The following is a 26,510-nucleotide window of genomic DNA, read 5'->3' on the forward strand; positions in this document are numbered from 1 at the left end:
TACTATATTGAAAGTATATATTGAAAGTTCTTTTTATTGTGACTTGAAGTCACGGCAGAAGTCACAAGAAAATCAAATGGGATGAGGAAAGATGTTACAAAAGAATTTGAACTTTATTTAAATTGGTCAAATTTCACCTTATTATTTTTTCATACACATGGCTTCCTGCATGCCAGGCAAGTCTTTACCATTGAGTTGTATCTCCAGCAAGAGAATCTTGGAAAAACAAAATTGATATCTCTGTCTCTCCATTCCAACATTGCTAAAAATAGTTACATGAACTACAAAATGAAGCACATCTAGGATTTAAATAATGTCAATAAATTCAACTGTGATTTAGAGTTGACATAATAATAAAAAATTAGTGTAAAAATGAATGTCTCAAATGTGGCATCTTTCTACTAGGCAAGATTGTTGTTTGTTGTAAATTAAAGCTTATTTAGTTCTTCTGAACTTGTAGGTCTGGCCACCATGGCCAGGAGATAGAGAGGGTAAGATTTGTTTGGTTACAGAACCAAACATCTCTGAAATGAAAATGAGGCAGGGGATTGCTGAGTGGATAAGTCTTGATCTGCAAGCTTGAGGACCTGAGTCTGGAGCCACAGAACCCGCATACATGTTAGCCTATAATCCAAACCTCTGATGAAAGACATAGGTGATCCCCAGAATGAACTGGCTAGCAAGATTAGTCAGATCAGCGAGTTCTGAGACTGACTGAGATAGGCTGTCTCATTAGTAAAGTGCATGACTGAATGAGGATAATGTGACATCAATCTCAGGCCTCCACATGGATATACACCCATGCATATCCACATCTACATGCATATATCAATGCAAACATGCATACCACAATATGCATATAGAATATGAGAAAGCAGTGAAAATAACTGTGTTTGGAACCAGCATTTGAATGGCAGTTTGACAAAAGTGAAGTTCATAATCTTTAAGTAACCTTTAATGTAGACCATTGTACATATCATATTTAAAGCCAATGCACACATTTAAACAGTTATTTTGGAAGAGGAACCTTCCTCTAAAATTATTAAAAATATTTATTTTATTTTATATGCATGAGTGTTTTTCGTGTATTATGTATGGAGGTGTACTGTGTCTGTAACTGGTGCCCGCAGAAGTCAGAAGGGTGCCTTATACCTCCTGGAACTCAAGTTAGGGATGCCTGTGAGCCACATGTGGGTTCTGGGAACTAAGCATGGTTCTCTAAATAACAACTGCTCTCAATCTCTGAGCCATTTCTGCAGTCCCAAAACATTTTTTGAAAAATAATTGTAAGTAAATTTAATTTTTAAGAAGATATAGATTACATATAGGAACTATGAAAAGATTCATCAACCTGTTTTTGTATAGGCACAAAACCATGTTTTATATATATATATATAACACATTATATATAGCACATTTTATTATGCAGATAAAAATTATCCCATTACACTCAGTTTGCCTATCACCTTTTAAAAATCACACAACAAGCAACTGTTAAAAATATCAAAGTCTTCATGAAGCATGTGTTGCACTATGCAATCACTTTCCACTGCTTATTAATTCTGGAAGAATGAGGAAGACGGAACAAAGTATCTGGGTGGCATATTTTTGAGAGGATTTTACTTAATTCTGCAATAAATGTTCACCCACAACTTTATATGCCCATGGCATTGGAAACAAATGTGAAGTGGGTCTCATCCTTGTCCTCAAGGAGTGGTCCATCCAGTGTCAACAGCAGAGAGAATGTGTTCCCCTCTGTAAGACAAGTACACATGGAGGCAATGGTCAGAAGGAAAGATGAGGGCGAGAAAGACAGGAAGATGGAAGAGGGGAATCAGGAGCAGAGAGGAAAATGGAGGAAAGAAGGGGTTACAAGAAGCAAGAGATGGGGAAAGGAGGGAGAGGGAGACAGACAACAAGAAAAGTGGAGGGACTGTTCTCAGTCTCAGTGGTATCAGGGAATGGTACAAAACTACTCAAAAATAAAAGGGTGATTAGAGCAAATGATGTCATTCTCAGATAGAGATGGAGCAGTGTCTCCACTGTCCAAGACATTGACAGACGGCGTCAGTCAGGTTAGTAAAAGCTCGGTGACAAGCACTGCTCTCAAATCAGGATATGTTCAGTCAGTTTCCCTTTATCATGAGACAAAACAAGTGCAGCTTTTTAAAGAGGGTAGGGAAAAGATAAAGTTAGTCATTGTTTCCAATGCTGAATCTGCATCTTGTGTAGAAACAGACAGGCATAAATAAAGAATCCGTTGCTGCTTGATTTAGATGGCTGGTCTGGACACCAAAAGAGAGGACCTGGATGATTTGGAATTAGTCCTATACCATCAGGATTGTAGAAAAACAGGATACTTTCAGAAAGGGGTGGGGTCACAGTAGGGCTCACCTGGCCGGTAAGCTGTTTCAAGTGGACTGAATTAGAAATCTGCTGCCAGCAGACTTGTTATAATGAAAACTGCAGTGGAGGATAGAATCCTCAGAGAGGAAGGGATTTCCAAGATAAAGGACCCAACATCATGAACATAAAAGGTATAAGTGGGGAATCAAGGTTAGTTAAAGAGAAAGGAGACACAGATTCTGGTGTAGATAAGACCCACGGGGAAGTTTCAGCAGAGCTGGAAGATGGCTTGAAGGCTGAAAAAGGGTCGCAACTTGTCCTGTACACCTGAGTTGGGCTCCCAGCACCTGTGACACCAACTTCAAGAGATCTGACACCCGTTTCTGGTTTCTGCTGGCAACAGGTAACACACACACACACACACACACACACACACACACACACACACACACAGGCATGCATGCGCCAAACCCATACAACACAAATAAAAAAAAAAATCAGTCTTTAAAAACTGGGCTTGTGGTACTAGATTCTAGTGGTAGTAGAATCAAGAGGTTCATTTTCAGAATAATATGTGGTTGTATTTTTCCAGGGCTTTTACTCTCCTGAAGTATGTGAAAGCTAAGTTTACATTTTACACTTTCAATGCTTTAATTAGTTTGCCAGTAGAAGCCTTTCTGAGGGAATGCAAGCATTCCATAGGCATTTCCTTGTTTTTCTTCCTTTTTGTCTCTGGCTGAGGAAAAATTTCTATATTATCCAAATTAAAATAACTTTGATTGCTTAATCTTCCATAACTTCTTTCTTGAAATTATTGCATTAGTTTATATAAAACTTCATTAATGGTATTATTCCAAACACATAAAATGTTACTCTTTTTTGACACAGCTTTCACTTATAAATTTAATTTGAAATTATTTTTTCCACAGTTGAAAAATATTCACAGAAGTCCTCAAATTTTAAAAAATGGGGGGAAATTATTTTTAACAGCTTGATTTTTTTGTCAGGCAGAATGAAAGAGGTTTTGCAAATTTGAGACATTCATACATAATAACCATTGAATAAGAAACATAGATTTTTTTTCCAATTTAATTTGCTCATTTGCAGGGTGAGGAATGTGTTTGTAAATGGATCCATGTCAGCAAACAACAGGCTTTTACCAGAATTAGGTAACACAAACAAGAGAAGGTAGACATTTTTCCAAGTAAGACTTGTACCGTTGAGTTATAGACCTACCACCGAATTAGAACTCTTGGAGCTACTTTTATTGTAGGGTATATTCTGCTGTCTCCATTCCCTCCGTTTCAGCTCCAAATTCTAAACCTCACCCTCTCCGTTTGCATTCTGCTCCTCTTCTGTGAATGACACACCTAAGACATCAGTATTTGTAGTGCATATTTCAGCACAACTCATTTTGTCCCAACGTTGAGCTTCTTTTAAATTTAAAAGTCTTGCTTTGACTTGTGGGAAGCCCAAGGACTGCCCACCTCTATCCAGGTCTCGTAAAGTGAGCATCCAAACTGCCTAGGCTCCCCCGAAGCCAGTACGTGCAGTAGGATCAAAAACCCACTGCGATTGTTCTTGAATTCCCAGTATTCCTCATTGTCCGCTATGTTCAGCTAGTCCAGATTTATCCCATGCTTTTTCAGACCTAGGCCAGCTGGCCTCCCTGATTGCTCTTTGAGCAGATGAGGGAGGGGGACTTGTTCGGGGGAGGGGGAGGGAAATGGGAAGCGGTTGCGGGGACGAGGCAGAAATCCTTAATAAATAAATAAATTTAAAAAAAAATAAAAAAAAAGAACACCGAAAAAAAAAGTCTTGCTTTGCTCAAGTATTGCTACCAGATGTAGATACAATATTTACTTTACTAAAACTGAAAATGAATAAAAATGCCTGCAAGTCTAGGATGGTGTGAGACCTGGGAAAGCACGTGTATCTGTCTCTCTTTACATAGTCTGTGATTATCTGTGATTAGCTGCATAGTCATGGAGAAGAGTTCTTTCTAAGTTCAGAGCAGTAGAGACTTCACAACATGGAGAAGTGTCTCATGAAACTGAATCAGGACATTTAGATCTGACCTCAGGCCAGGATCCATGAAGGCTTTACTTGTAGGAGAGATCAGGATCAAGAGGTAGGGAAAGATTTCAGCTTGTAAAGTGCTTGTAGTACAAGCATGAAGAACTGGCTTCGGATGGCCAGCACACATGTAAAAGTGGGATACACTGGATCATGTCTTCAAGTCGCCAAGCCCTGGGGAACTAGTGGATGGCCAGTCAGACCGAGGAAGACACCCAGCTGATGCCTCTGACCTTCATCTGCCTATGCACACATCCATGCACACACTGAGAAGCACATATCCCACAATACACACACACACACACACACACACACACACACACACACACACACACGAGAGAGGGAGGAAAAGAGGGAGGAGAGAGGAAGATGAAGGGGGGAGAAGAGGGAGAGGAAGAGATAAAGGGAGAGGGAAAGAGGAGACCAGAATTGAATCAGTTGATTCACAGAAAAGCAGAGGGGGGAAAACCCAGATTCTTTCAAAGTTAATGTATAGGAATTAATAAGTTAAGTGCTATATTAATAAAGCATATTCACATTGCATTGTTGGGACTTTTGATTTCTTTTTTATATTATAGACATTTTTATTTAAAATATAATCGCATCACTTTTCTCATGCTTTTCCCTCCTCCAGCTCCTACCAAGTTCCTTTCCTTCAACTCCTTCCCCTTCACTCTCTTCACTCTCAAACTGACAGAATTTTTTTCTTGGCTATTGTTGTCACATATGTGTAAGTATGGACACATAAATATATATGTATGTGTATATAAACATGTACATATATATATACATATGTGTACACATACACACACACAGCCTGGTGAGTCCATTCAATGTTGCCTATGTATATGATTTCAAGCTGACCAATTTTATTTAATTTTTTTCCATTCAAAAATTTACACTTCCTCCCCTCCTCCCATTCCCCTTCAGCTCCCTCACTCACCCTCTTCCCTCCCCCTCCCTCTTTAAGAGAGGGCAGGGAACACTGCCCTGTGGGAAGTCCAAGGCCCTCCCCACTACATCCAGGCCTAGGAAGCTTTGCATCCAAATAGACTAGGGTCCCAAAAAGCCAGTACATGCAGTAGAAACAAGTCCCAGTGCCTTTATCAATGGCTTCTCCATCAGCCCCCATTGAGCTGACCACTTTTAATTGGATAACTACTTATAGGGAGAGGCTCTCATTTCTGGGAGAGGCTAATTCATTCTCTCTACCATCATTAGTTATCTATAGCCTTTTTGTCAAGGGGTGTGACATTTATTTTGATTTTATTATCACAAAATATAATGACTGCACTTATTCCAGACATTATTGCAAATAAATACTCTGGTACAGGTGAATTCAGTTGTGCCATCATTAAGAGAGTTAGTTTGTAGTCTCAAACCATGCTAATGGTTTACTGATTGATTTGGATTTCCTAAGAAAGGCAATGGGCAGATGGTGCCAGTTAACAGAGGGGATATATATGTCAATCATAGTGAAGTTACAGAGCAGTGTTCTGGATATCTGTGACTGAAAGCAGCTGTCTCTAACAATGGGGAGAGGGAGGGCTCCTATAGTACTTGTGCGGTATGTGTGTGTCGAACACACAACTAAACTAGGATTACACTAACATATTTTACCATGTGCAATGATTTTTGTTTCTGAAAAATATCATTGGTGTAATTAATGCTGATTTTAACAAGTTTTTATCTTGTATTTATTTTGCAAAAATTGTTCGTAGACAAACATGTATTATGTATTTTCACATCTTTAATAGTACAACTATCACTCTGAAATCTCTCTGTCTATATTTATCTCTCTGCCTTTATCTCTGTCTCTCTGTCTTTCTCTTTGTGTTTGTGTGTGTGTTTAAAAGGGCTTTTTTAATATTAATCAACTTTCAAAACATGGGCCAACACAGCTGGTCACAATGAAAGAGCATCACTCCCATCTGGTGGCAAATATTAAAATATTGAGTCCAATGCCCAAACAGAAACTAATCTGACTCCAAATTACATGGTCATCAATTAAATTCCTATCTTAGAAGTGGCTGTCAATGACTGTCTCACAGTTTTCCCTGTGACTTCAATTCGAGGAAGTATTTCAATAGTAACACCTGAAGTATATGCCATTTCTTGGGGAAATCTAGCAACTCGAGAACAGTTGACAATAGAGATGAAACTATTTTAAAGCCACCAAAGCTATCATATAGCCATTCAGTAAAATCTACTATAAGTGTTAAAGACAACTCTCTTTAAATCATGACTAAGTTGCTTGTAGTTGGGTCCTTCTATTAGTCTATATTTATATATACATGTATTAAGAAGATAAGTTACAGAAGTATTAAAAATCCTTAAGAAATTGTATGTGTTTCAGGCACACACATCTTCAGTTCAACTTAAAAGCAGAAAACAAGTATTTGTGCACAAGAAAACATCATCCAAAAATGAAAACATAATCTAGTAAGAAAATACTTAGGAAACAAAAGAATGGGTGAAAAACGTAGAAACAGGTTGAAAAACACTAGGGAAATTTATCAAGAAATTAACTCTCTGAACAGACCCATCCCTCATCATATGCTCTTACTGCATCCCTCACCTTTCATCTATTCAGTTTTCTGACAGAAATGTATGCACAGTTGCTTGTAACTTGTAGCATTGCCATAGAAACCACCCAAATGTATTAATCTGTGAATCTTATAAGTCACTGATAAAGACACTTATAAATACGGATATTCTTTGGATAGGTGGAAAAGGGTGCAGAGTAGGGAGCAATGTGATCCTCTTTTATATTATTTTTTAGTCAATTTATATATGAAGCATTAAATAGTGTAAATTGCTAGGAAGACAGCATGATATGGGGAAGAAGGAGGCTGGGATAAATGGCTAGATTCTTAAAGCGACTTCGTTTCTGTGTTGTATGGAGGATCAGGCTGTGTCCTGCTGCCTGGCTAGCTTAACCCCTGAAATATTCACAGAAATTGTATTAATTTAATTACTGCCTGGTCCATTATCTCTAGCCTCTTATTGGCTAACTCCCACATATTAGTTTAACCCATCTCCATTAATGTGTATCGCCACTTGACTGTGGCTTACTCGCATGAGTCTAACCAGCATCCATCTCAGGCAGGAGAACCATGATGTCTGCCTGTCTGTCCTTCTTCCCAGCATTCTGTTCTTTCTACTCTGCCTAACTAAGTCTGCCCTATCAAAAGGCCAAGGCAGTTTCCTTATTCAACCAATAAAAGCAATACAAATACAGAAAAACCTCCTACACCATTTCTGAATGTTGCTTATATTTCCGCAATTGGGTGTAGTTTTTAAGTCCCTAACTTGAAAATGGATCTCCCATTTTTCATTGTGAGTGCAACAAAGAGGAGTAAATATTGTTGAGAGTCAAGAAAGGACGACATCTTTGATGGACAAATTAAGAAGAGGGTTAAAAATCAAGAACTTTTTCTTAAAGTGTAAAATATATTTTTTTTTTTTTTTTTTTTTTTGGTTTTTCGAGACAGGGTTTCTCTGTGGTTTTGGAGCCTGTCCTGGAACTAGCTCTTGTAGACCAGGCTGGTCTCGAACTCACAGAGATCCGCCTGCCTCTGCCTCCCGAGTGCTGGGATTAAAGGCGTGCGCCACCACCGCCCGGCTGTAAAATATATTTTGACAATTTTAAAGTCTATGCATCTCTAATCACTTAGCTTCTGAACTTCTTATTACTATTATGAGTAAAAGTTAAGCTCAAATGTAGAATTCCCTAGAGAATAACGTCACAGAGCCCACTGGACAATCCTTATCATAACATGGAAAATGGTCAAAGAGAATGCCTACTGAGGTTTCTTGCCTGTCTGGACAATCTAAAACAACTCATTAAACTTTTTAAACACCAACAATATCATTTTATCTGGTGCTTAGTATTATTTCTACAGGTGTAGATTCATTTTTCTATAAGGAAATGAAGATCAAAATTCCAGTAAACTCTGTCCTATTCTACTGGAATGACCTTTCTGTTCATTAGTTTGATAATGGTAGAAGTTGAATTTTCAATAACTTTAGAAGCTTCTATTTTCATTATATTTAAGTAATCTAGCAAGTAAAATTTTCTTTTGAAAAAGATGTATTAAGATAAAATCTGAAGACATCTAAATGAATGTCTATATCAGTCATAGAACCCATGGTAGAAAGCAGAAATCCATCACTATGAAGTAGCAAAATGTTAATTTGCCCACCTGTAAAATTATGCGCTAGCTTCATTTCTGTTGTGTGATAAAAGCAAGTTAGGACAGAAAGCATTTATTATTGCTCACAATTCTAAGTCCATCACAGCAGGGCAGTCAAGGAGTCAGAACTCAGAAACCAGCTAGTGACATCACATGCACAGACAGGCGGAGAGGAGTGAACATGTGCAAGCCTACATACAACTTATTGTCTCCTCTCTTCTACAGTCCAGGACCAAAAATGGGAAGTGGTGCCTATGAATCATAGGCTGAGTCTTCTCATACCAACTGAGATAAGACAATCTCCCACAGGCATGCCACAACCAACCTGGTCTAGGTAACACCTTATTGAGGCTATTTTCTCAGAGGAATCTAGGCTGTCTCAGATTGACAATTACAACTAAACATCACGGCATGGAGTCAAGCATTTCTACAGTCACTCAAAAGCCCAGCCTCATTTATTGTTACAATTATTTGAGAGATGCAAATTTCTCTCCAATGAACATCTAAGGAGAGATAGAGTCACCACTGTGATTAAGTGCCCTAACTCCAAAGTCTGGACATGAACCGTCTCTGTCTCAATAGTGTGAAAACAGTAACAGATTACTAAATAAAACAAACATGCACTCATATATTAAAAGTAATTGTGTTTACAGGTTTTTTTCAATTAAGGACAAAGTGGTTTTGTTGTTGTTGAAGTTTTTCCTTCTTTAGACAGATAAAAGGCATGCATGTTATAAATAGTCATATACCTGATAAAAAAAAGCTACGTGTGTTATAAATTAATCAAATACCTGGCCATTTAGCACCATTATCATATTCACTTTGGTCATACCATATCATACCACAAAAAGGCTTTTATCTACACTGTTCCAAAATTTACAAGCTGAAGCCCTTTATTTCCAAAATGGATTACAAAATTAGGTTTATTTGATTTAGGTTTTGAATCAGTGTCTCACTGTGTAGTCCTGTAAACCAAGTTAACCTTGCACTCAGAGATCTTCCTTATCTTCCTCTTAAGAGTTCTGGGATTAAAGGTGTGCTCCTCTTTTTTTAGTGATTTTTATTGAGCTCTACATTTTTCTCTTCTCCCCTCCCTGCCTCTCTTCTTCCCTTTAACCCTCCCCCAAGCTTCCCATGCCCTCAATTTACTCAGGAGATCTTGTCTTTTTCTACTTCCCATGTAGATTAGATCTATGTAAGTCTCTCTTAGTGTCCTCATTGTTGTATAAATTCTCTGGGATTGTGGTTTGTAGGCTGATTTTCTTTGCTTTATGTTTAAAAATGACCTACAAGTGAGTACATCTGATAACTGTCTTTCTGTGTCTGAGTTAACTCACTCAAAATAATGTTTTCTAGCTCCATCCATTTTCCTGAAAATTCAAGATGTCATTATATTTTTCTGCTGTGTAGTACTCCATTATGTAAATGTACTACATTTTCTTTATCCATTCTCCAGTAGAGGGGCATTTAGGTTGATTCCAGGTTCTGGCTATGACAAACAATGCTGCTATGAACATAGTTGAGCACATGTCCTTGTGGCACGATTGAGCATCCTTTGGATATATACCCAAAAGTGGTATTACTGTATCTTGAGGAAGGTTTTTTAGTTTTCTGAGAAACACTGACACAGTGCCATTAGAAGGGACTGTACCAGATTGCATTCTCACCAGTAATGCAGAAGTGTTCCCTTTTCCCCACAATCTCTCTAGCATAAGTTGGCATCAGTGTATTTGATCTTGGCCATTCTTACAGGTGTAAGATGGAATTTCAGAGTTGTTTTGATTTGCATTTCTCTGATGACTAAGGATATCAAACGTTTCCTTAAGTGTCTTACAGCCATTTTAGGTTCCTCTGTGGTTTTTAAGTACTCCAAAGCACAATCTGTTGATATGATGTTATATTAATAGTTACTCAATAACTCAATATACATACATACATATATATGTATACATATGGATATACACATACATATTCCTTTATACTATGCATTAATATATTTATATATTGTGTGTTATATAAGATATAAATATAAATATATATAGATTACATATATATTCTTTTTAAATTCTTTTAAAACATTCTTGTTTTATTTTACATACGAATCCCAGATCTCTCTCACTCTCCTCCTCTCTCTCCCCCCACCTTCCACCCACCCCACTTCCGTCCTCTTCTCAGAGAAGGTGAGGCCTCCCATGGGGAGTCAACAAAGTCTGTCACATCATTTGAGGCAGGACGAAGGCCCTTCCCCATATATGGAGACTGAGTAATGTATTCCTCCATAGGGAATAAACTCCAAAATGCCAGTCCATGCAATAGGCACAAGTAATGGTTCCTCTGCCAGTGACCCCACAAACTGTCCAAGCTATGCAACTGTCACCCACATTTAGAGGGCCTAGTTCAGCCCTATGTAGGTTCCTCAGCTGTCAGTCTATAGTCAGTGAGCTCCCACTAGCTCGGGTCAGCTGTTTCGTTTTATTTATTTATTTATTAAAGATTTCTGCCTCTTCCCCGCCACCGCCTCCCATTTCCCTCCCCCTCCCCCGATCAAGTCCCCCTCCCTCATCAGCTCGAAGAGCAATCAGGGTTCCCTGACCTTTGGGAAGTCCAAGGACCACTCACCTCCATCCAGGTCTAGTAAAGTGAGCGTCCAAACTGCCTAGGCTCCCCCAAAACCAGTATGTGCAGTAGGATCAAAAACCATTGTTCTTGAGTTCTCAGTAGTCCTCATTGTCCGCTATGTTCAGCAAGTCTGGTTTTATCCCATGCTTTTTCAGACCCAGGCCAGCTGGTCTTGATGAGTTCCCAATAGAACATTCCCATTGTCTCAGTGTGTGGGTGCACCCCTCGCGGTCCTGAGTTCCTTGCTCGTGCTCTCTCTCCTTCTGCTCCTGATTTGGACCTTGAGATTTCTGTCCGGTGCTCCAATGTGGGTCTCTGTCTCTGTCTCCTTTCATCGCCTGATGAAAGTTAATATTCAGGAGGATGCCTATATGTTTGTCTTTGGATTCACCTTCGTATTTAGCTTCTCTAGGATCGCGAATTAAAGGCTCAATGTCCTGTGGGTTTCCTTATCATGATCTTGACCCCTTTGCTCATATTATTGCTCCTCCCTCCTCTAAGACTGTACTCCAAGTGTTCGTGGCCCAGTGCTTTGCTGTGGATCTCTGCATCTGCTTCCATCATTGACTGGATGAAGGTTCTATGATGACAATTAAGGTAGTCATCAAACTAATTACAGGGAAAGGGCATTTAAGGCATCCTCTCCACTGCTGCTGCTGCTGATTCTTAGCTGGGGTCATCCTTGTGCATTCCTGGGAATTTTCCTTAGTTTCTTGATAAGTCCCTATTGGCTCCCCCTATCAAGATATCTCTTCCCTTGCTCTCCCTCCCTGAAAGTCCCCAAGTAGACCTTCTCTATCCCTCATGTTCTCCTCCCCTTCTTCTCTCCGCACTCCTCTTCTACCCACCATATATATTTTATATAATACATCTACATTCTTTTCAAATCTCATTTACTTTCAAGTTACTTTCAAGTTTGAACATCTATTGTTAAGTTCAGTAATGAGACAGAATAGTGATTATCTTTCTATTTTAATAAAATTCTAAAAGTTTCTTACATTTTTATTTTTTTAAATTTTTTCTTCCTTCCTTTCTTTTTTTTTTTTTAATCTGTTCTCATTTTACTACCAATCCCAATTCATACTCCCTTCCCTGCCTCTGCTCCCCGCACCTTCCACTCACCCCACCCTCATCCACTACTCAGAGAGGGTAAGGCTTTTCATGGGGAGTTAACAAATCTGGTTCATCACTCTGAGACAGGACCAAGGCCCTCCTCCCTATATCTTAGCTGAGCAAGGTATCTCTCCAAAGAGAATGGGACCCAAAAAGCTAGTTCAAGCACTAGGATAAATCCTGGTGCCACTGCCAGTGACCACGCAGACTGCCCAATACACACAGCTGTCACCCAAGAAGGCCTAGTTTGGTCCTATGCAGGACCCCGCTGTCAGCCTGGAGCCAGTGAGTTCCCACTATCTCAGGGTCAGCTGTTTCTGTGGGTATCCCCATGATTCCTCACATTCTTAATACTGTTTGTTGTTTCCCCTAAAATTAATGAGTTCTTCGTGTACTTTCCCTCAGCAAAGTTCAGCAGCATTGAAATTACCAGTCCCTTAACATCTACTAATATTCATCTAACATCCATCTGTTCTGCTGCTTTTTTGATAGTAGCTGATCTTTAAACAGATTTCCCATGTTTACACAGCTTACCCCAGCATTCCACCTGCTCCTAGACGTCTTTTGGTAACTGTGCTATTTCTCAACACCCACCCGTCCCGCAGGTGTTCCGGCATCTGCAGTGGGGTGTGGCAGGTGACGTTCTAACGGGCCTCTGTCATGTCTCTCCTTCCTCACCTTATTTCCTCTCAATTGTGTTCTTTGCCCCCTCCTTTTTCATTGCTTGTCCCTTGACAAGTTGCTTCACCACATTAAAGAATCGAATGTTGAGCTCATCATGACCGTTTAACTGTTGTATTCTATCTTTGTGGTCCTAGTTTTCAGCCTTTAAATTCTATTTTCTTAGCTTCTTTAAATATCAATTTTACTCTAATTCTTTAAAGGGGATACATGACTTTTTAAAAAATCTTTTTAAAGTAATGGAGAAATTTGGAGATGTGACTTAGTGCTTAAGTGCACGTGTTGCTCTTTCAGAGAACCTGAGTTCAGTTCTCAGCAACCAAAATTCAAAACAGCCAGTAACTGCAGCATCAAGCCATCTGTCGCCCTCTTCTGGCTTCCACAGGCACTGCACTCACACACAAATAGCCACACAGAAACGTTAACATACAGAGACAAAAATATTAATTAACAAAACAAAATAAAAATAATAAAAGCATTTAATGCTAACACACTATAGTAAATGTAACTACTACTGGGTGTGCATGACTTGCTGGGAGGGCTAAGTCTTTGGCATAAACTTATATATTGTTTGTAATTTTCTTAAAATTTATTTAAGAGTGTTCTTTAGTTCAGATGCATTCACTGTACATCAGTATGTACATGTACATATGACTTTTCTCATAACAATGCCCTACAAAGGATTTCTGATTCATAATAGTACTTATTGTCACACTTATACAAAATCCTCAATGTTTCAATGTATACGCAATTAAGGCCTCTTCTTCAATGACATAAATTCACAAGGTGAATTCTCTCTTATTCTTAATTTCATGATTTTAATCATGCAAAAGTTCTCCAAAAGTAATCTGTCCATTTCAACATTGTCAGGCAAATACATAACATTCATACTTATCTTCATTAATATTGGCAAAAATTTACTAAGACATTTAAATATTTATCAATAGTAAATTCCTAGTGTCATTTTTCGTATTACAGTGAAGGGGTTGATTCTGAGTACACTGATTCTACTTTTTATGTTGTTTGTTTCACTCATTATCAAAGCTTTCAAGAACGTGTGAGGTAGTAAAGCTTGCTCCCAGGGCATTCAATTTTGCTATAACAATATTTTATTCATAAAGTTGTGTGTGTACTTTTGATATAGCTAGTGTTATGGTTCAATTTCTTTCCTCTGTGATTTAAATTTTTCTTTAAGTCTCAGTTATAGAATTTGTACCGAATATGTTATGTCTCTTTTTTCCTTCTTAAGTGTTCCAAGAACCTGCAGTCCTTTCCGTTAAATCATAAAAGGTTTATTCCTATGGTTGACCGGATTTTGTACACACCATCATGTAAAAAATATCCATCTTAACAACAACATATATTAAAGCATTTTTATAACCCTGTAGCATGCAAGTTAAAGCTGGCAGACATTGAAGGTATTTGATGAATGTCATGGTTAGTTGCTGAGCTAAATCCCTCTGAAGTCACACAGTGTACCAAACAAATTATGTACCAAACATAATAGGATCATTTCTGAAAATGTTTTAATCACTGATTTTATCCAACAGAACTTCAAATAATTGGATCGAAAGGTGTTTAGAAATGACAACTATTTTAATTGTTATCTTGTGATGGTTTTGAGATAAACTAAGATCAATAGCAGACTACAAAGGTGTAAAATTTCAAAGCTAAAAGTCAACACAATTTTCCTTCTGTGCAATATCACATAAATCTATACATAGTCATCACTGGTTTCTAACTAATATGAAAATTAACATTCATGTCTCTGTTATAGTATGAAAAACAGAAAACTACATTCATTCACCATTTGGGTAATTCTAAGTACTAACTTTTAGTACTTCATTACATGTAATCTACAAGCTAAATATTACAGGTATGTATACAATGTAGGGAAGATTTTAGAAGCCTGGAGATGGTACCCAGTCTTTACCTGCTTTCATGGAGAAACATTTGATAATGATTTGCTCTTGTTCTTGAGGTATCTTCTAAAGTAGTCCTTCTACATGTACCTCCTTTAAAATATCAACTTCCCTTATTCTAATACAACACAAACAACCTTTCATAAAAAACAATGAAAATAATAATTTATAATTACAAAATTAAAATACAAGCACAAATTTGATTATATTTAAAAGACAAAATGACTCTATGAAGTGACTATAAAAATATCTCATTGTTTACTTTGTTGTTACTGTCACCTACTTACAAACATTTCATGGACAAAAACCTGAGTAGTGAGTCAGCACACTATTAAACAGTTAACAAGACTCATAAACAAATTGAAAATAAACATGAAACATTTGACCACAAAGGTTCAGCCACTATAGTATTTGAAAATTGTGAATGTATTACCTTAAGTGAGAAAATAGCTATGCAGATAGGTAGAGCATATTGGAGGCATGCTAGTACGCCAACGGTGACCATCAGAACCTCATAAAATAGATGCAGGAGGAATGATGATCACCAGAAGAGATGGGATTTTATGACCTGAGGTCAGAGAGAGTCCTTTAGAAGGGCTAGCCTGCTGTCTCTGGAGATGGAGGGAAGTGTGGCAGAGAAAGGAAATAGATAGACATCACACACTAATAAACGTAAAACCTAGAGCCACCATTATAAAGAATGCTCAAGAAATTCAGCCCTACAAACACCCTGGTATTAGGACCTCTCATCTCAGAACTGTAATGTAATGTATCTGTAGTCGTTAAGCTACAAGGTGCTATAGTAGTAAATCATGGCAGCAACAACTGGAAGCAAATACAGATGTCTTCAGAAAGTGGGACTCTTTGGTAGTCTTCAGATTGATTAGAGGAAGACAATGAATGAAGGAAGCATGAGGAACATAAATAATAAAAATTAATAATAATAAACCTCTTGGACCAGTGAGATGGGTCTGCAAGTAACAGTCCTTGTCAATAAGCCTGAATGATCTGAATTATATTCTCAAACCCCAGAAGGGAGAAGGAGACAACTAATTCTCAAAAGTTTCCCTCTGACCTCCGTGCCACCAAACACAATGAATGAATGTAATAATTTAATCAATGACTTTCTTACTTATAAGTTTTTTGGATGTTTTGTTTTGTCTGTTTTTTTAAGTCTGTCTCCTAACACCCTGGCTGGTGATAGTTCAGAATACTAGGACAACAGTGCAGATGATGTTTGTCATCTTGGAGACTGACTTAAATCATCATAATGAATCCTGTTAGAAATATGGTTATAAAGAACACATTAGCAAAGGTCTCTGAAAAAAATAAGAGGAATGGTATTAGAAAGAAGATGAAAAGTTTGTAGGAGAGTTGCAGAAATTAGAGCTGAATTGGTCCCTCCACCTATGTAGAAACTAGAACCGTGAGGAGCATAGATATTTAACTGAAGATATTTCTAAGCAAAGTCATGAAGGAGTGTTGTAGTGATAATTTTATGCTATAACAAATAAAGCTTGCTTGAACATCAGAGTACAGAGTTAGTCACACAAGCCAGCAATACATGTGAGGCAGTGGTGGCACACATCTTTAATCCTAGCACTCAGAAGACAGAGATAGATGGATCTCTGTGAGTTCAAGACTACCCTGGGTCACACAAGATTGAATCAGTCTAAAAGGAAACAGAGCCAAGGGGTGGTGTGAGGTGCGATTGCTTTCTGTATGCTACGAATATGTTTTATTAGAACTGGCTTCTAAAGAAGCTACTTTGGCCTATCGCAGGGTAGAAGGGAGCTAGGCAAGAAAAATAAACTGAATGCAGGGAGAAAGAAGGCAGAGTCAGGCAGACATCATGTAACTACCAAAGGAGAAAGATGTAGGAACCTTATCATTGCCGGGCGGTGGTGGCGCATGCCTTTAATCCCAGCACTTGGGAGGAAGAGGCAGGCGGATCTCTGTGAGTTCGAGACCAGCCTGTTCTACAAGAGCTAGTTCCAGGACAGGCTCCAAAACCACAGAGAAACCCTGTCTCGGAAAAAAAAAAAAGGAACCTTATAATTAAGCCACAGCCTCATGGTGATACATAGATTAATAGAAATGGGTTAATTTAAAATGTTAGAGCTAGCTGGCAATATGCCTGAATCATTGACCAGTGTTGTAAGTAATATAATTTCTGTGTGATTATTTGGGGCTGGGTGGCCTGGAAATAAAAGAGCAGTCTTTGCTTACAGTAGTGGCTCATACCTTTCAGGACTAGAGAGAAGGAGACAGGAAGTGATATGAAGAAAGGAATATAAGACCAGAAAAGAGAGGATCTCAGAAATCAGTCTGAGGTTTCATAAATACAGTATTTGGTTTGAGGACTTGTAGAGACAGGATCTTGACCTCTTGGTTCTGAGGATTTTGTAGAGGTAAGAACTAGAGGCTAGCTTCTCTGCTTTTTCTGATCTTCAGACAAGCAGAATTTGTTAGAGTACAAACAAAATATCATCACAGAGTGGCTTCATTTCTCCTGGCTAGTTATTAAAAACATACAAGATAAAAGAGGTAAGCAGAAGGAAGAATTAAAAAAAAGAAATGGAAATTGATAATTTGGAAAATTCTCAGCCTTCAAAGTTTGCAAAATATGCCCAAATTAAAATAGTTGCTTTCAGGAAAACATGCTGGGAGATGTTCAATCATAGTGTGATGTAGGTGGGTCTTCTATCTATCTGTTGTTTCATTGGTTAATTAATAGAGAAAACTTCTTGGACTGATAGGGCAGAACTTAGATAGGCAGAGTAGACAGAACAGAATGCTGGGAGGAAGAAGGCAGTGAGACAGACGCCATAGCTCTCCTCTCCGAGATGCATGCAGGTTAGGAACTTCCTGGTAAGCCACTACCTCATGGTGCTACACACATTAATGGAAATGGGTTAATCAAGATATGAGAGTTAGCCAAGAAGAGGCTAGATATAATGGGCCAGGCAGTGCTTAAAAGAATACAATTTGCGTGTTATTTCGGGTGTAAAGCTAGCCATGAGGGCGACTGGGCACCGGGAATGCAGCCTGCCACTCCTTCTACAATAGTGTGCCTCTTTAAAATCCTGGTCACTCTTAGAGGTCACAGCCTGAAGAAATCAGATGATGCCCACCAGGCTCCCAGCCCCTGGTGGACAGTTAGATTAACAAGCAGTTCTCTTCTGTGGTTTCTGCTCCAACTTTGTGGTTCTAACTGATGCCTGAGTCTTCCATGTTCTTTGCTACATAGGCTATCCCAGACTAAATCACATGATGAAGAGCATCTCAGCTGCCCAGAAAACTTACAAATGTCAGGCAGATACTTTGGTAGAGGGTTTGCTAACCTTCCAGCCTTCCTTATTTGTTATTCTTTTTTACCTCCTCTGGGCAACCTGGAACTCATTATGTACGTCAGGCCTGCCTCTGTCTTCTGAGTTCAGGAATTCAAGGTATGAGCCACCATGCCTGACCTACTGAAGACCCACTTGAGGTGTTAAAGGTAAGCCTCCTTTCCACTTTAAGGCCATTTTAAGTGGCTTTACATGCATTATTGTTTCTTTCTAGCACTTTCTTTCTCAACTCAAGGCTCAAACAGAGGTATAATGGCCTGTCTCCTAATGAACCTCATTCCTCAAGGGTTATTATATATCAGTTCTATTCTCAAACCATAAGGATTTTCTTTTAATAAGAGAGACAGTCCATTGTATGACCTGAAGGCCTTTTGCTAGTCTCTTATATCAATACACACTATAGAGTATTTAGTCAGTACATGGTGCTGTGAAGAACCTAGTCGTGTGACATGGGGTTCCCTTGACCACTCACTATATCAGAGACAATGCCTGTACATGGGGATATCAAAGAAAGACGCACTAGAAATGACTGTTCAACAGAATGAATCATCACAGGTACAAATGAGAAACTAAGAGATTCTTGAAATGTTTAAAAACTTGGACATAAAAGGGCAGACCTCAGTGGAATTACTGTACCCCTCAAATTTAACCTGCAGAAACTATGAAACTATGGTCCATATGCATAGAAGCAATATGGCATGTGTTCCATAAAGAAGAAATGATTCAAAGGGCAGATTATCGAGCCCTGAGTGTTGCTACAGGACTTGGAATCTAGTGACATTTTCCCAGAAGAAGATCTACACCCGAGGTTAGCAAAGTTTATCCTCATACTTCCTCGTTTCTGGACTTGGAATGTCTGTAACTAAGGTTGCTTGTTTCTCTTAACAATTCATTTCAGAAGACAGTGCCTTGTTCACTGGTGTAGAACAACTTTGCTTAGCTTATCCCTACAGGGCTCACATGAGATTGTAGACTTTAAAGGCAATAAAATAAGTGAGATTTTGAAATTCAGAAGAAGCTATAATGGTTGAGACCTTCAGTAACTTGGAGACTTGATTAAAATATTTTGTACATGGGGAGGACGCAGAGGCTACCCATGTGATGGGGAATGATACACCCCAGTTCTCTCCAAACACACACCATTGACCACATACTCAGTAACAAAGAAATCTTCCACAGATACAAAAAAAAAATATCAGTGTCCACCTGTGTCTTATCAGATCACCATGGATTAAAGTTAGAAAGCAACAACAAAGCTACCCCCAGAAGGCCGACAAACTCATGGAAACTGAACAGTCAACTACTGAAACACACCTGGGTCAAGGAAGAAATTAAGAAAGAAATTAAAGTCTTCCATGAATTTAATGAAAATAAAGAGACAACATACTCAAACCTATGGGACACTATGAAAGCAGTGCTAAGAGGAAAGTTCATAGCACGAAGTGCCCACTTAAAGAAAATGGAGAAAGCATACATTGGAGACTTAACAGCACACCTGAATGCTCTAGAAAAAAAAAAAAGAAGAAGAAGACTCACCTAGGAGGAGTAGAAGACTGGAAATCATCAAACTGAGGGCTGAAATCAACAAAATGGTAACACAGAAAACAATCCAAAGAATCAATGAAACAAAAAGTTGGTTCTTGGAGAAAATCAACAAGATAGACAAACCCCTATCCAAACTAATTAAACAACAGAGAGAGAACACGCAAATAAATAACATCAGAAATGAAAAGGGAGACATAACCACAGACACAGAAGAAATTCATAGAATCATTAGATCTTATTACAAAAGCCTGTATACCACAAAACTGGAAAATGCAAAAGAAATGCACATTTTTTATAGATAAGTACCATATATCAAAGTTAAACCAAGACCAGGTGAACAATCTAAATAGACCTGTTAGTCGTGAAGAATTAGAAGCTGTTACCAAAACCTCCCTTCCAAAAAAAGCCCAGGATCAGATGGTTTCAATGTAGTATTCATGGAAAGTCTAAATGTGTTACCTTAAATAGAAAAGGGACTCTAAAGATGCAATTAGGTTAAGAATATGCATATGCAGAGAATTTTCTGTTATATTTGAGTAGGTTCAACATAACAGAGCTAAGAGATTCCATCATATAGAGCATACATGAATAAAGCAGAAGCCAGGGAAAGAAAAGCAGATTCTATATTGCTGACCTCAGATATACTAGAAGAGGCCACAGAATGCAAGAGGCTTGGAGAAGCTAGGAAAAGCAAGGACATGATTTTCTTCTGAGGTATCCAATGAGAATGCAGCACTGCTGGTACCTTGACATTAAAATTTCTGACCTCTAAAACCACCAAACAATAAATCTATGTGGCTTGAAGCCATTAACTTGATGGCAATTTGTTAGAGCATCCAGCACAAACCAATAAAAATAGCCCCGAGCTTCATGTGGCATAATGAATATCTACAAACGCATCATAAAAAGTTCACATTTTCATATTGCAGGAGCTTAAGAGTTCAAATCGCAAAGGACATGATTCATGAGACACTCTACATTAATTTTCAGCACTTAAAATCCTGATGGCATTCCGTGCTTTTGAAAGTCACCTCTTGGAGATGTATCAAACCCAAAATGGAACAACCTTCCATTCTACTAGGATGAAGATTGCCACAGTAAACTGTGAAAAGATATTAAATAAATATTCACTGCTAGCTAACTGTCAACTGTTTTCCCTTATGCATCTGCATCTGACAGTGAGTTAGGAATGGCCCATTTAGACAATGAATCCAGTCTTGTAAATGAGGGCTCTATTCACCAAGGACCCTCTCTTTAATTACCTCAACAACTTTATTTTTTTAAAAAATAATATGTATAGTTGCTAAAAGCTACTTTAAATCATATAAGGCAATGAGACAGTCCTCAGCTGGGGAAATAATATCTACTCAGTAATCAGTATGATGGCGTGATATATCCTCTTAAAAGACTTCCACAGTCCTCATAGGATCATGGAACTCACCATGGAAACATACATAGTAACAAATTCCTTACCTGTGTCACAAGTGGCTCCAATAGTCTTTCCACCGTGAGTGTCCGGATTTCCAAACTTTTTGGATCCCATTTTAAAATGATAGGTGAAGTTGCTGAAGTCATGCTCCCTGCAGGAACATATGGCATCCATTAGAAAGTGTGTTCAAGGATACATGGTATGACTATGGTGTTCAAAAAAGTACATCACCCAAATCTAGAAGATGTCTTAGGTTCAACTCTGAAAAATCAAATCAAGGGCGGGAAAACCAGAGCCAGTCTTGTGTTTTGAAATTCTTGAGATATTTTTTGCAAAATTTCTAAGTATTCCAGTATATACTGGGACATTACACGTGGGACCTGTAAGAACATAATGCTCAGATCAGACCACAATACCTGCAGTAAACCTCCACTAACAGATACTGACAGGTAGCCTACTTGAGACATGTCTATGAGTCTCTAAATAAAAAGCTCCCAGGTATTGAATATCTTATCTGGTGTTCTAGTTTACTTTCTATAGCTATGACTACACACTATGACCAAAGACAATTTGGGCAAGAAAACATTTATTTCATCTTACATGGTATAGTTCATTATCAAGAGAAGAAGTCAAGAAAGCAGTGCAAGGTGGGGCTTTGGAAGAGAAACCACAAAAGAACATTGCTCTCTGGCTTCCTCCTGGTTGATTTTTTTACTAGTTTTCTTACATAGTTGAGGATCACCTACCTGTGGACAGCAATACCAACAGTGGGCTAGACTATATCGCATCAAATAAAAATCAGAAAAATGGCCAAGAGACATGACCAGGGATCTATCTGATAGGGGCAACTTTGCAATTCAGATTTCTTCTTCCAGATGTGTAAAGGTGACAAACAAGAGTAACTACCACACCCAAGGAAGTGAGAAGACATCACAGGGAATATTCTACTTATACCCCCGTCCCTGTTTGCTGCTTGGGAATCAAAGAGCCTGGCTTCAGTTTCTTGTTATATAACCACATCTGTCTTTAGAGAACTATAAGTCAATGTTCATGCTTCTGCCTGATGGGTTATGATTCCCTTCTTCAAAGCCCCTACCATTTTGTTTGTTTCTGGTGCAGGACCTTCAACTCTCTTCAGAGCTTCTGCCATGTTATGGTCTGTGTCTGTCTTTGACAGACTAGTAATAAACTAATAAACTCCTTAACCACGACAGTGTGTCTCATTGTTCCTCTTTAACCCACATTGAAGAATTTTCAGGACCCTGATACTACAGAACCATCCCATTAATTTAGTGTTTAGTATATCCTCAGCTGCTATCTGCAGACAAAGGCTTGGATCTTGACCTCATGCAACTTATGCTTTGAAACTAAAGTTAGCTAAGTCAGAGAATTATGACTTGGTGTGACAAATGTCAGGAATACAAACAGAGCTGGGAGAATAGAGAAAGTGGAATAGCCAGAGCGGTGAGACACACAAAGACAAGCTGGAAATCAAAGTACATTTGTTGTGATCACCAGATACATGACCACAAGGCATTACAAAAGTCAACTTGGCTGTTTTCTTCATAATTGAAACCTCAGGATATCATACACTTTGGAGCAATAGCTTCCATCACTTAAGTAGGAAGGGTATCTTATAAATGCAGTAATTTCCATGGCTGAAAATTAGCAGCTACCTCCAGAATCAAGGTAATCAACATGATTTATAGTTACCCTACAGAATCACTGTCTGCTAAATCTATTCACCTCTTTCAAAGTCAACCCACTCTCACCTAAGAACTACTGAGTCAGAAGTTGCCCCCCTCTTCAGTCTCCAATAGGTCACAACAAAATATGTTTCTGGCCTCAAAAAAGTAAATTATACATTACATCTGGGGTGTGCTTCTCAGCAAGAAACTGCTGACAATATTCTGACATGTAAACACCAGACAGGCAACCTTAGATTGTAGAAACTGAATCTTAATTATTTGCCTTAATAACACCATAAATCAAACTGTTCATGCCTGCATTCTTCTTTTGAATCAACATCAAAACTCAATTTTATGCTTATAAATCAATACAGATGATTATCCCTACTCAAATTAACAATCCAAAGGAGGTCTAGCACAATAGGCACCATGATAAAGTACTTTTTCAGCAGTCCTCCCTGCTACATCCTACAGCTAGCTAATCATTTGGCAGAAAGATCCAACCAATTTGCTCAAGAAAATAAGAAAAGACACAGGCAACTGTGCTGGTATTTTATCTCTCTCCAAATGCCATGTTCTAAATAAACTGAGCACAGCGATCCAAGTACACAGATTTAGAATTGGGTTCCTTTACAACAACAATAGTTGGCACTCACAGGCTGCTGGTGCTCAGAAGCAGATATTTTACAGTTTCGCTATTCACACTAGCAACTGCCGCAGGCCGTGCTGACAGGCAGGGAATTCTGTGCCTGGCCATGGGACTTCTGCTGGAGAGGGACAAGGATGCCAGAAGCTTCCTGCATATGTTTTGATACCTTTTGGTTGCACTGATATTGTAACCAAACTTGGTGTCATAGCCTGTGCCACAAGAAGCCAAGTTCAGCCATCTGTCATCAAGAAGTCAATAAAACACCCAACTTAATGGTATAAAGTGTGTATTGGGGGGAGTGACTTGATCAAGGAAGCCATGTCAGAAAGATGGACAAAGAGAACTCAAGTCTGCCTTAGGATTTTAAGGATTCTGAAGTGTAAGTACAGGGCCATGAAAAATCCACATCTAAGCAGTCTAGGGAAGGTGTGGGTGGTCCCATCCACTTTTGCCCATCATTATCTAAACTTCAGTCTCATTCTGTACCGTGCAGGGAAATTTGTTAGAACTGTGTGAAATCTCTTTCCAGTTCTCCAACTAATGACTTGCCTTCTCCCATCACAAAACTCCTGGAGAAATTCCTGCTTCATTCGGGTTCATTGTCTCAACAGTCTGATAGTCAGATTTAGATTTAGAGACACAAGAGTTATCTTGGAGCAAGGGTGGATATGGGAGCAGGCAAGTATATATCTTAATTAAGGGAGCCATTTTAGGGTTGGTAAGAGACTTGACACTAGAGGTATACCCAGGTGTCCACGGAGATGTGCCCAACTAGATCCTTGGGCAGCTGAGGAGAGGGAGCCTGAAATGGCCCTATCCTATAGCCATATAGATGAATATCTTGCATATCACCATAGAACCTTCATCTGGCAATGGATGAAGCTAGAGACAGAGACCCACATTGGAGCACTGAACTGAGCTTCCAAGATTCAAATAAGGAGCAGAAGGAGGGAGGACATGAGCAACGAAGTCAGGACTGCGAGGGGTGTGCCCACCCACTGAGACAGTGGGGCTGATCTAATGGGAGCTCACCAAAGCAAGCTGTAATGGGACTGATGGAGCATGTGATCAAACAGGACTCTCTGAACGTGGTGGACAAGGAGGGCTGACTGAGAAGCCAAGGACAATGGCACTGGGTTTTGATTCTACTCCATGTACTGGCTTTGTGGGAGCCTATTCTGTTTGGATGTTCACCTTCCTGGAGTAGGGTGGACCTTGGACTTCCCACAGGGAAGGGAACCCTGACTGTTCTTTGGACTGGAGAAGGAGGGGGAGGGGATGGGGGAGGGAGAGAGAAATTAAAGGAGGGGAGGAGGTGGAAATTTTTATGTAAAAATAAAATAAAATAGAGGCAAAATTGAGACAATCCAGATGAAAAGCAAAAAGAAAAAAAAAGAGTTATCTTGGAATATCACTGTGACTCTAGTTCAGCAGTTAGCACAAAGTCCAGCACGTAGAGAACAGCCTGAGAGCTGTTTTATAAGTTCTAATAGGACACTTAACGGCACAACAGTGATGAGAAAGAAGTCCTGTGAGAAATTTAGATGTGTAGTAATGAAGTCACTTGTATATGATGCTGAAGTAACCATGAAAGACTAAGGGAGTAAGATCTCAACCAGTGTAGTGTTTAAGATGAGGACCTAAGTTTGATGCCCAGAAGTCACCTAAAAAGTCAGATATGGTGACTTGAGTTTATTATCTCGGAAAAGCAGGGGTGGAGGTAGATAGATCCTAGGGAATTGCTAGTCAGACATCCCACCTCTGTTGAGCAACTCTTAGTAAAAGTAAGAGATGATGCCTCAAAAAATAAACAAGGTGTGTGGTGAGGTGGAGAGAAGGCTCAGAAATGAAGTGTTTACTGCTCTTGCAGAGGATCAGAATTCAGTTCCCAGCACCCACATCAGGCATTTAATAATAGCCTGTAAGTCCAGTTCTAGGGAATCTGAGGCCCTCTAGCCTTTTCAGGCCCTTGCACATATACACACATGCAGCTGTATACACATAAGCATAAAAATAACATAAAGCTTTTTAAATTAATAAGCATGTGTAGCACCTGAGATAAATGCAAACTAAAGCTGTTCTCTAGCCTCCACGTGCATGTATACACACAGATGAACATGTGTATGCACCCTCACATATGCACCCCTTGACCCACACAAACTACACAGAAGACTTCCTTCCTAAGATGGGCATGCTAGTTACATAAGATGGCAGATCAAGGAAGGCACACAGAGTCCTTTATGAGTGTTCCAATACAGAACTTTATAAAGTAACACACAGGAAAAAAAAACTGGGGTGAGAACCACAAATGCTGGCACAGTCACCTCAGATACACTGATCTGGCTTCAAATAGAAAAGAGAAATACTCCTGCGCAGAGCTCTAAGCTATATACCATCTGAGTAGAGCTAGTCACAGTCCAGTCCTGAAAGTAACAGGGATATTCTTATTTCAAACTTAAAAGAAGAGTTGCTTGTCAGATCACTCAATGTATTCGCTTAGGCATAAACCTCAATCATATCTTTACACCACAGTCAGTCACAAAAATGAGAAACGTTCACAAGATGATGAGTGCATTCAAAGGAGACTGTAATGATGCTTTTTCCAAACATTCTGTCGTTGCTGGAGTGGTTAGCACTGAAGCCTGTCCCTGGCTGCCCTAACAAGTTGGGAACAGCCACATTTTTTCAGAAGGGAAATTAAAACACGGATTATACTGAATGCATAAGAGGGAGATGTACTTAATATGGTGAAACCAAGTTAAGGTAACAGAGAACAAAATGGCCTCTACCTCAGGTCCTTCTGTGATCTGTTATCATGAGAGATAGGTTTTAAAAAGGACAAGAAGTTTGCACCTCTAAATAATTCCAGTCAAAAGGTGGTCCTGCCCATTGACAT

At 39.0% G+C, this 26,510-nt stretch overlaps 1 protein-coding gene across 2 annotated transcripts in view; it reads right to left on the reverse strand.

Annotated features, from left to right (window-relative positions):
- Ctnna2 (catenin alpha 2) overlaps positions 1-26,510 on the reverse strand; it is a 1,108,102-nt gene that overhangs the window by 955,988 nt on the left and 125,604 nt on the right. For both annotated transcript variants that reach the window (XM_041679862.1, XM_041679872.1), the window contains exon 2: positions 21,322-21,428. In XM_041679862.1, coding sequence (XP_041535796.1) covers positions 21,322-21,423 — 102 coding nt within the window. In that variant the 5' untranslated portion in view covers positions 21,424-21,428. The remainder of the gene's footprint in view (positions 1-21,321; positions 21,429-26,510) is intronic.

This window comes from Microtus oregoni, unplaced genomic scaffold (assembly GCF_018167655.1).
Source record: "Microtus oregoni isolate MIOR12 unplaced genomic scaffold, Mior012 000002F_ref0000024, whole genome shotgun sequence".
Classification (NCBI taxonomy): domain Eukaryota; kingdom Metazoa; phylum Chordata; class Mammalia; order Rodentia; family Cricetidae; genus Microtus; species Microtus oregoni.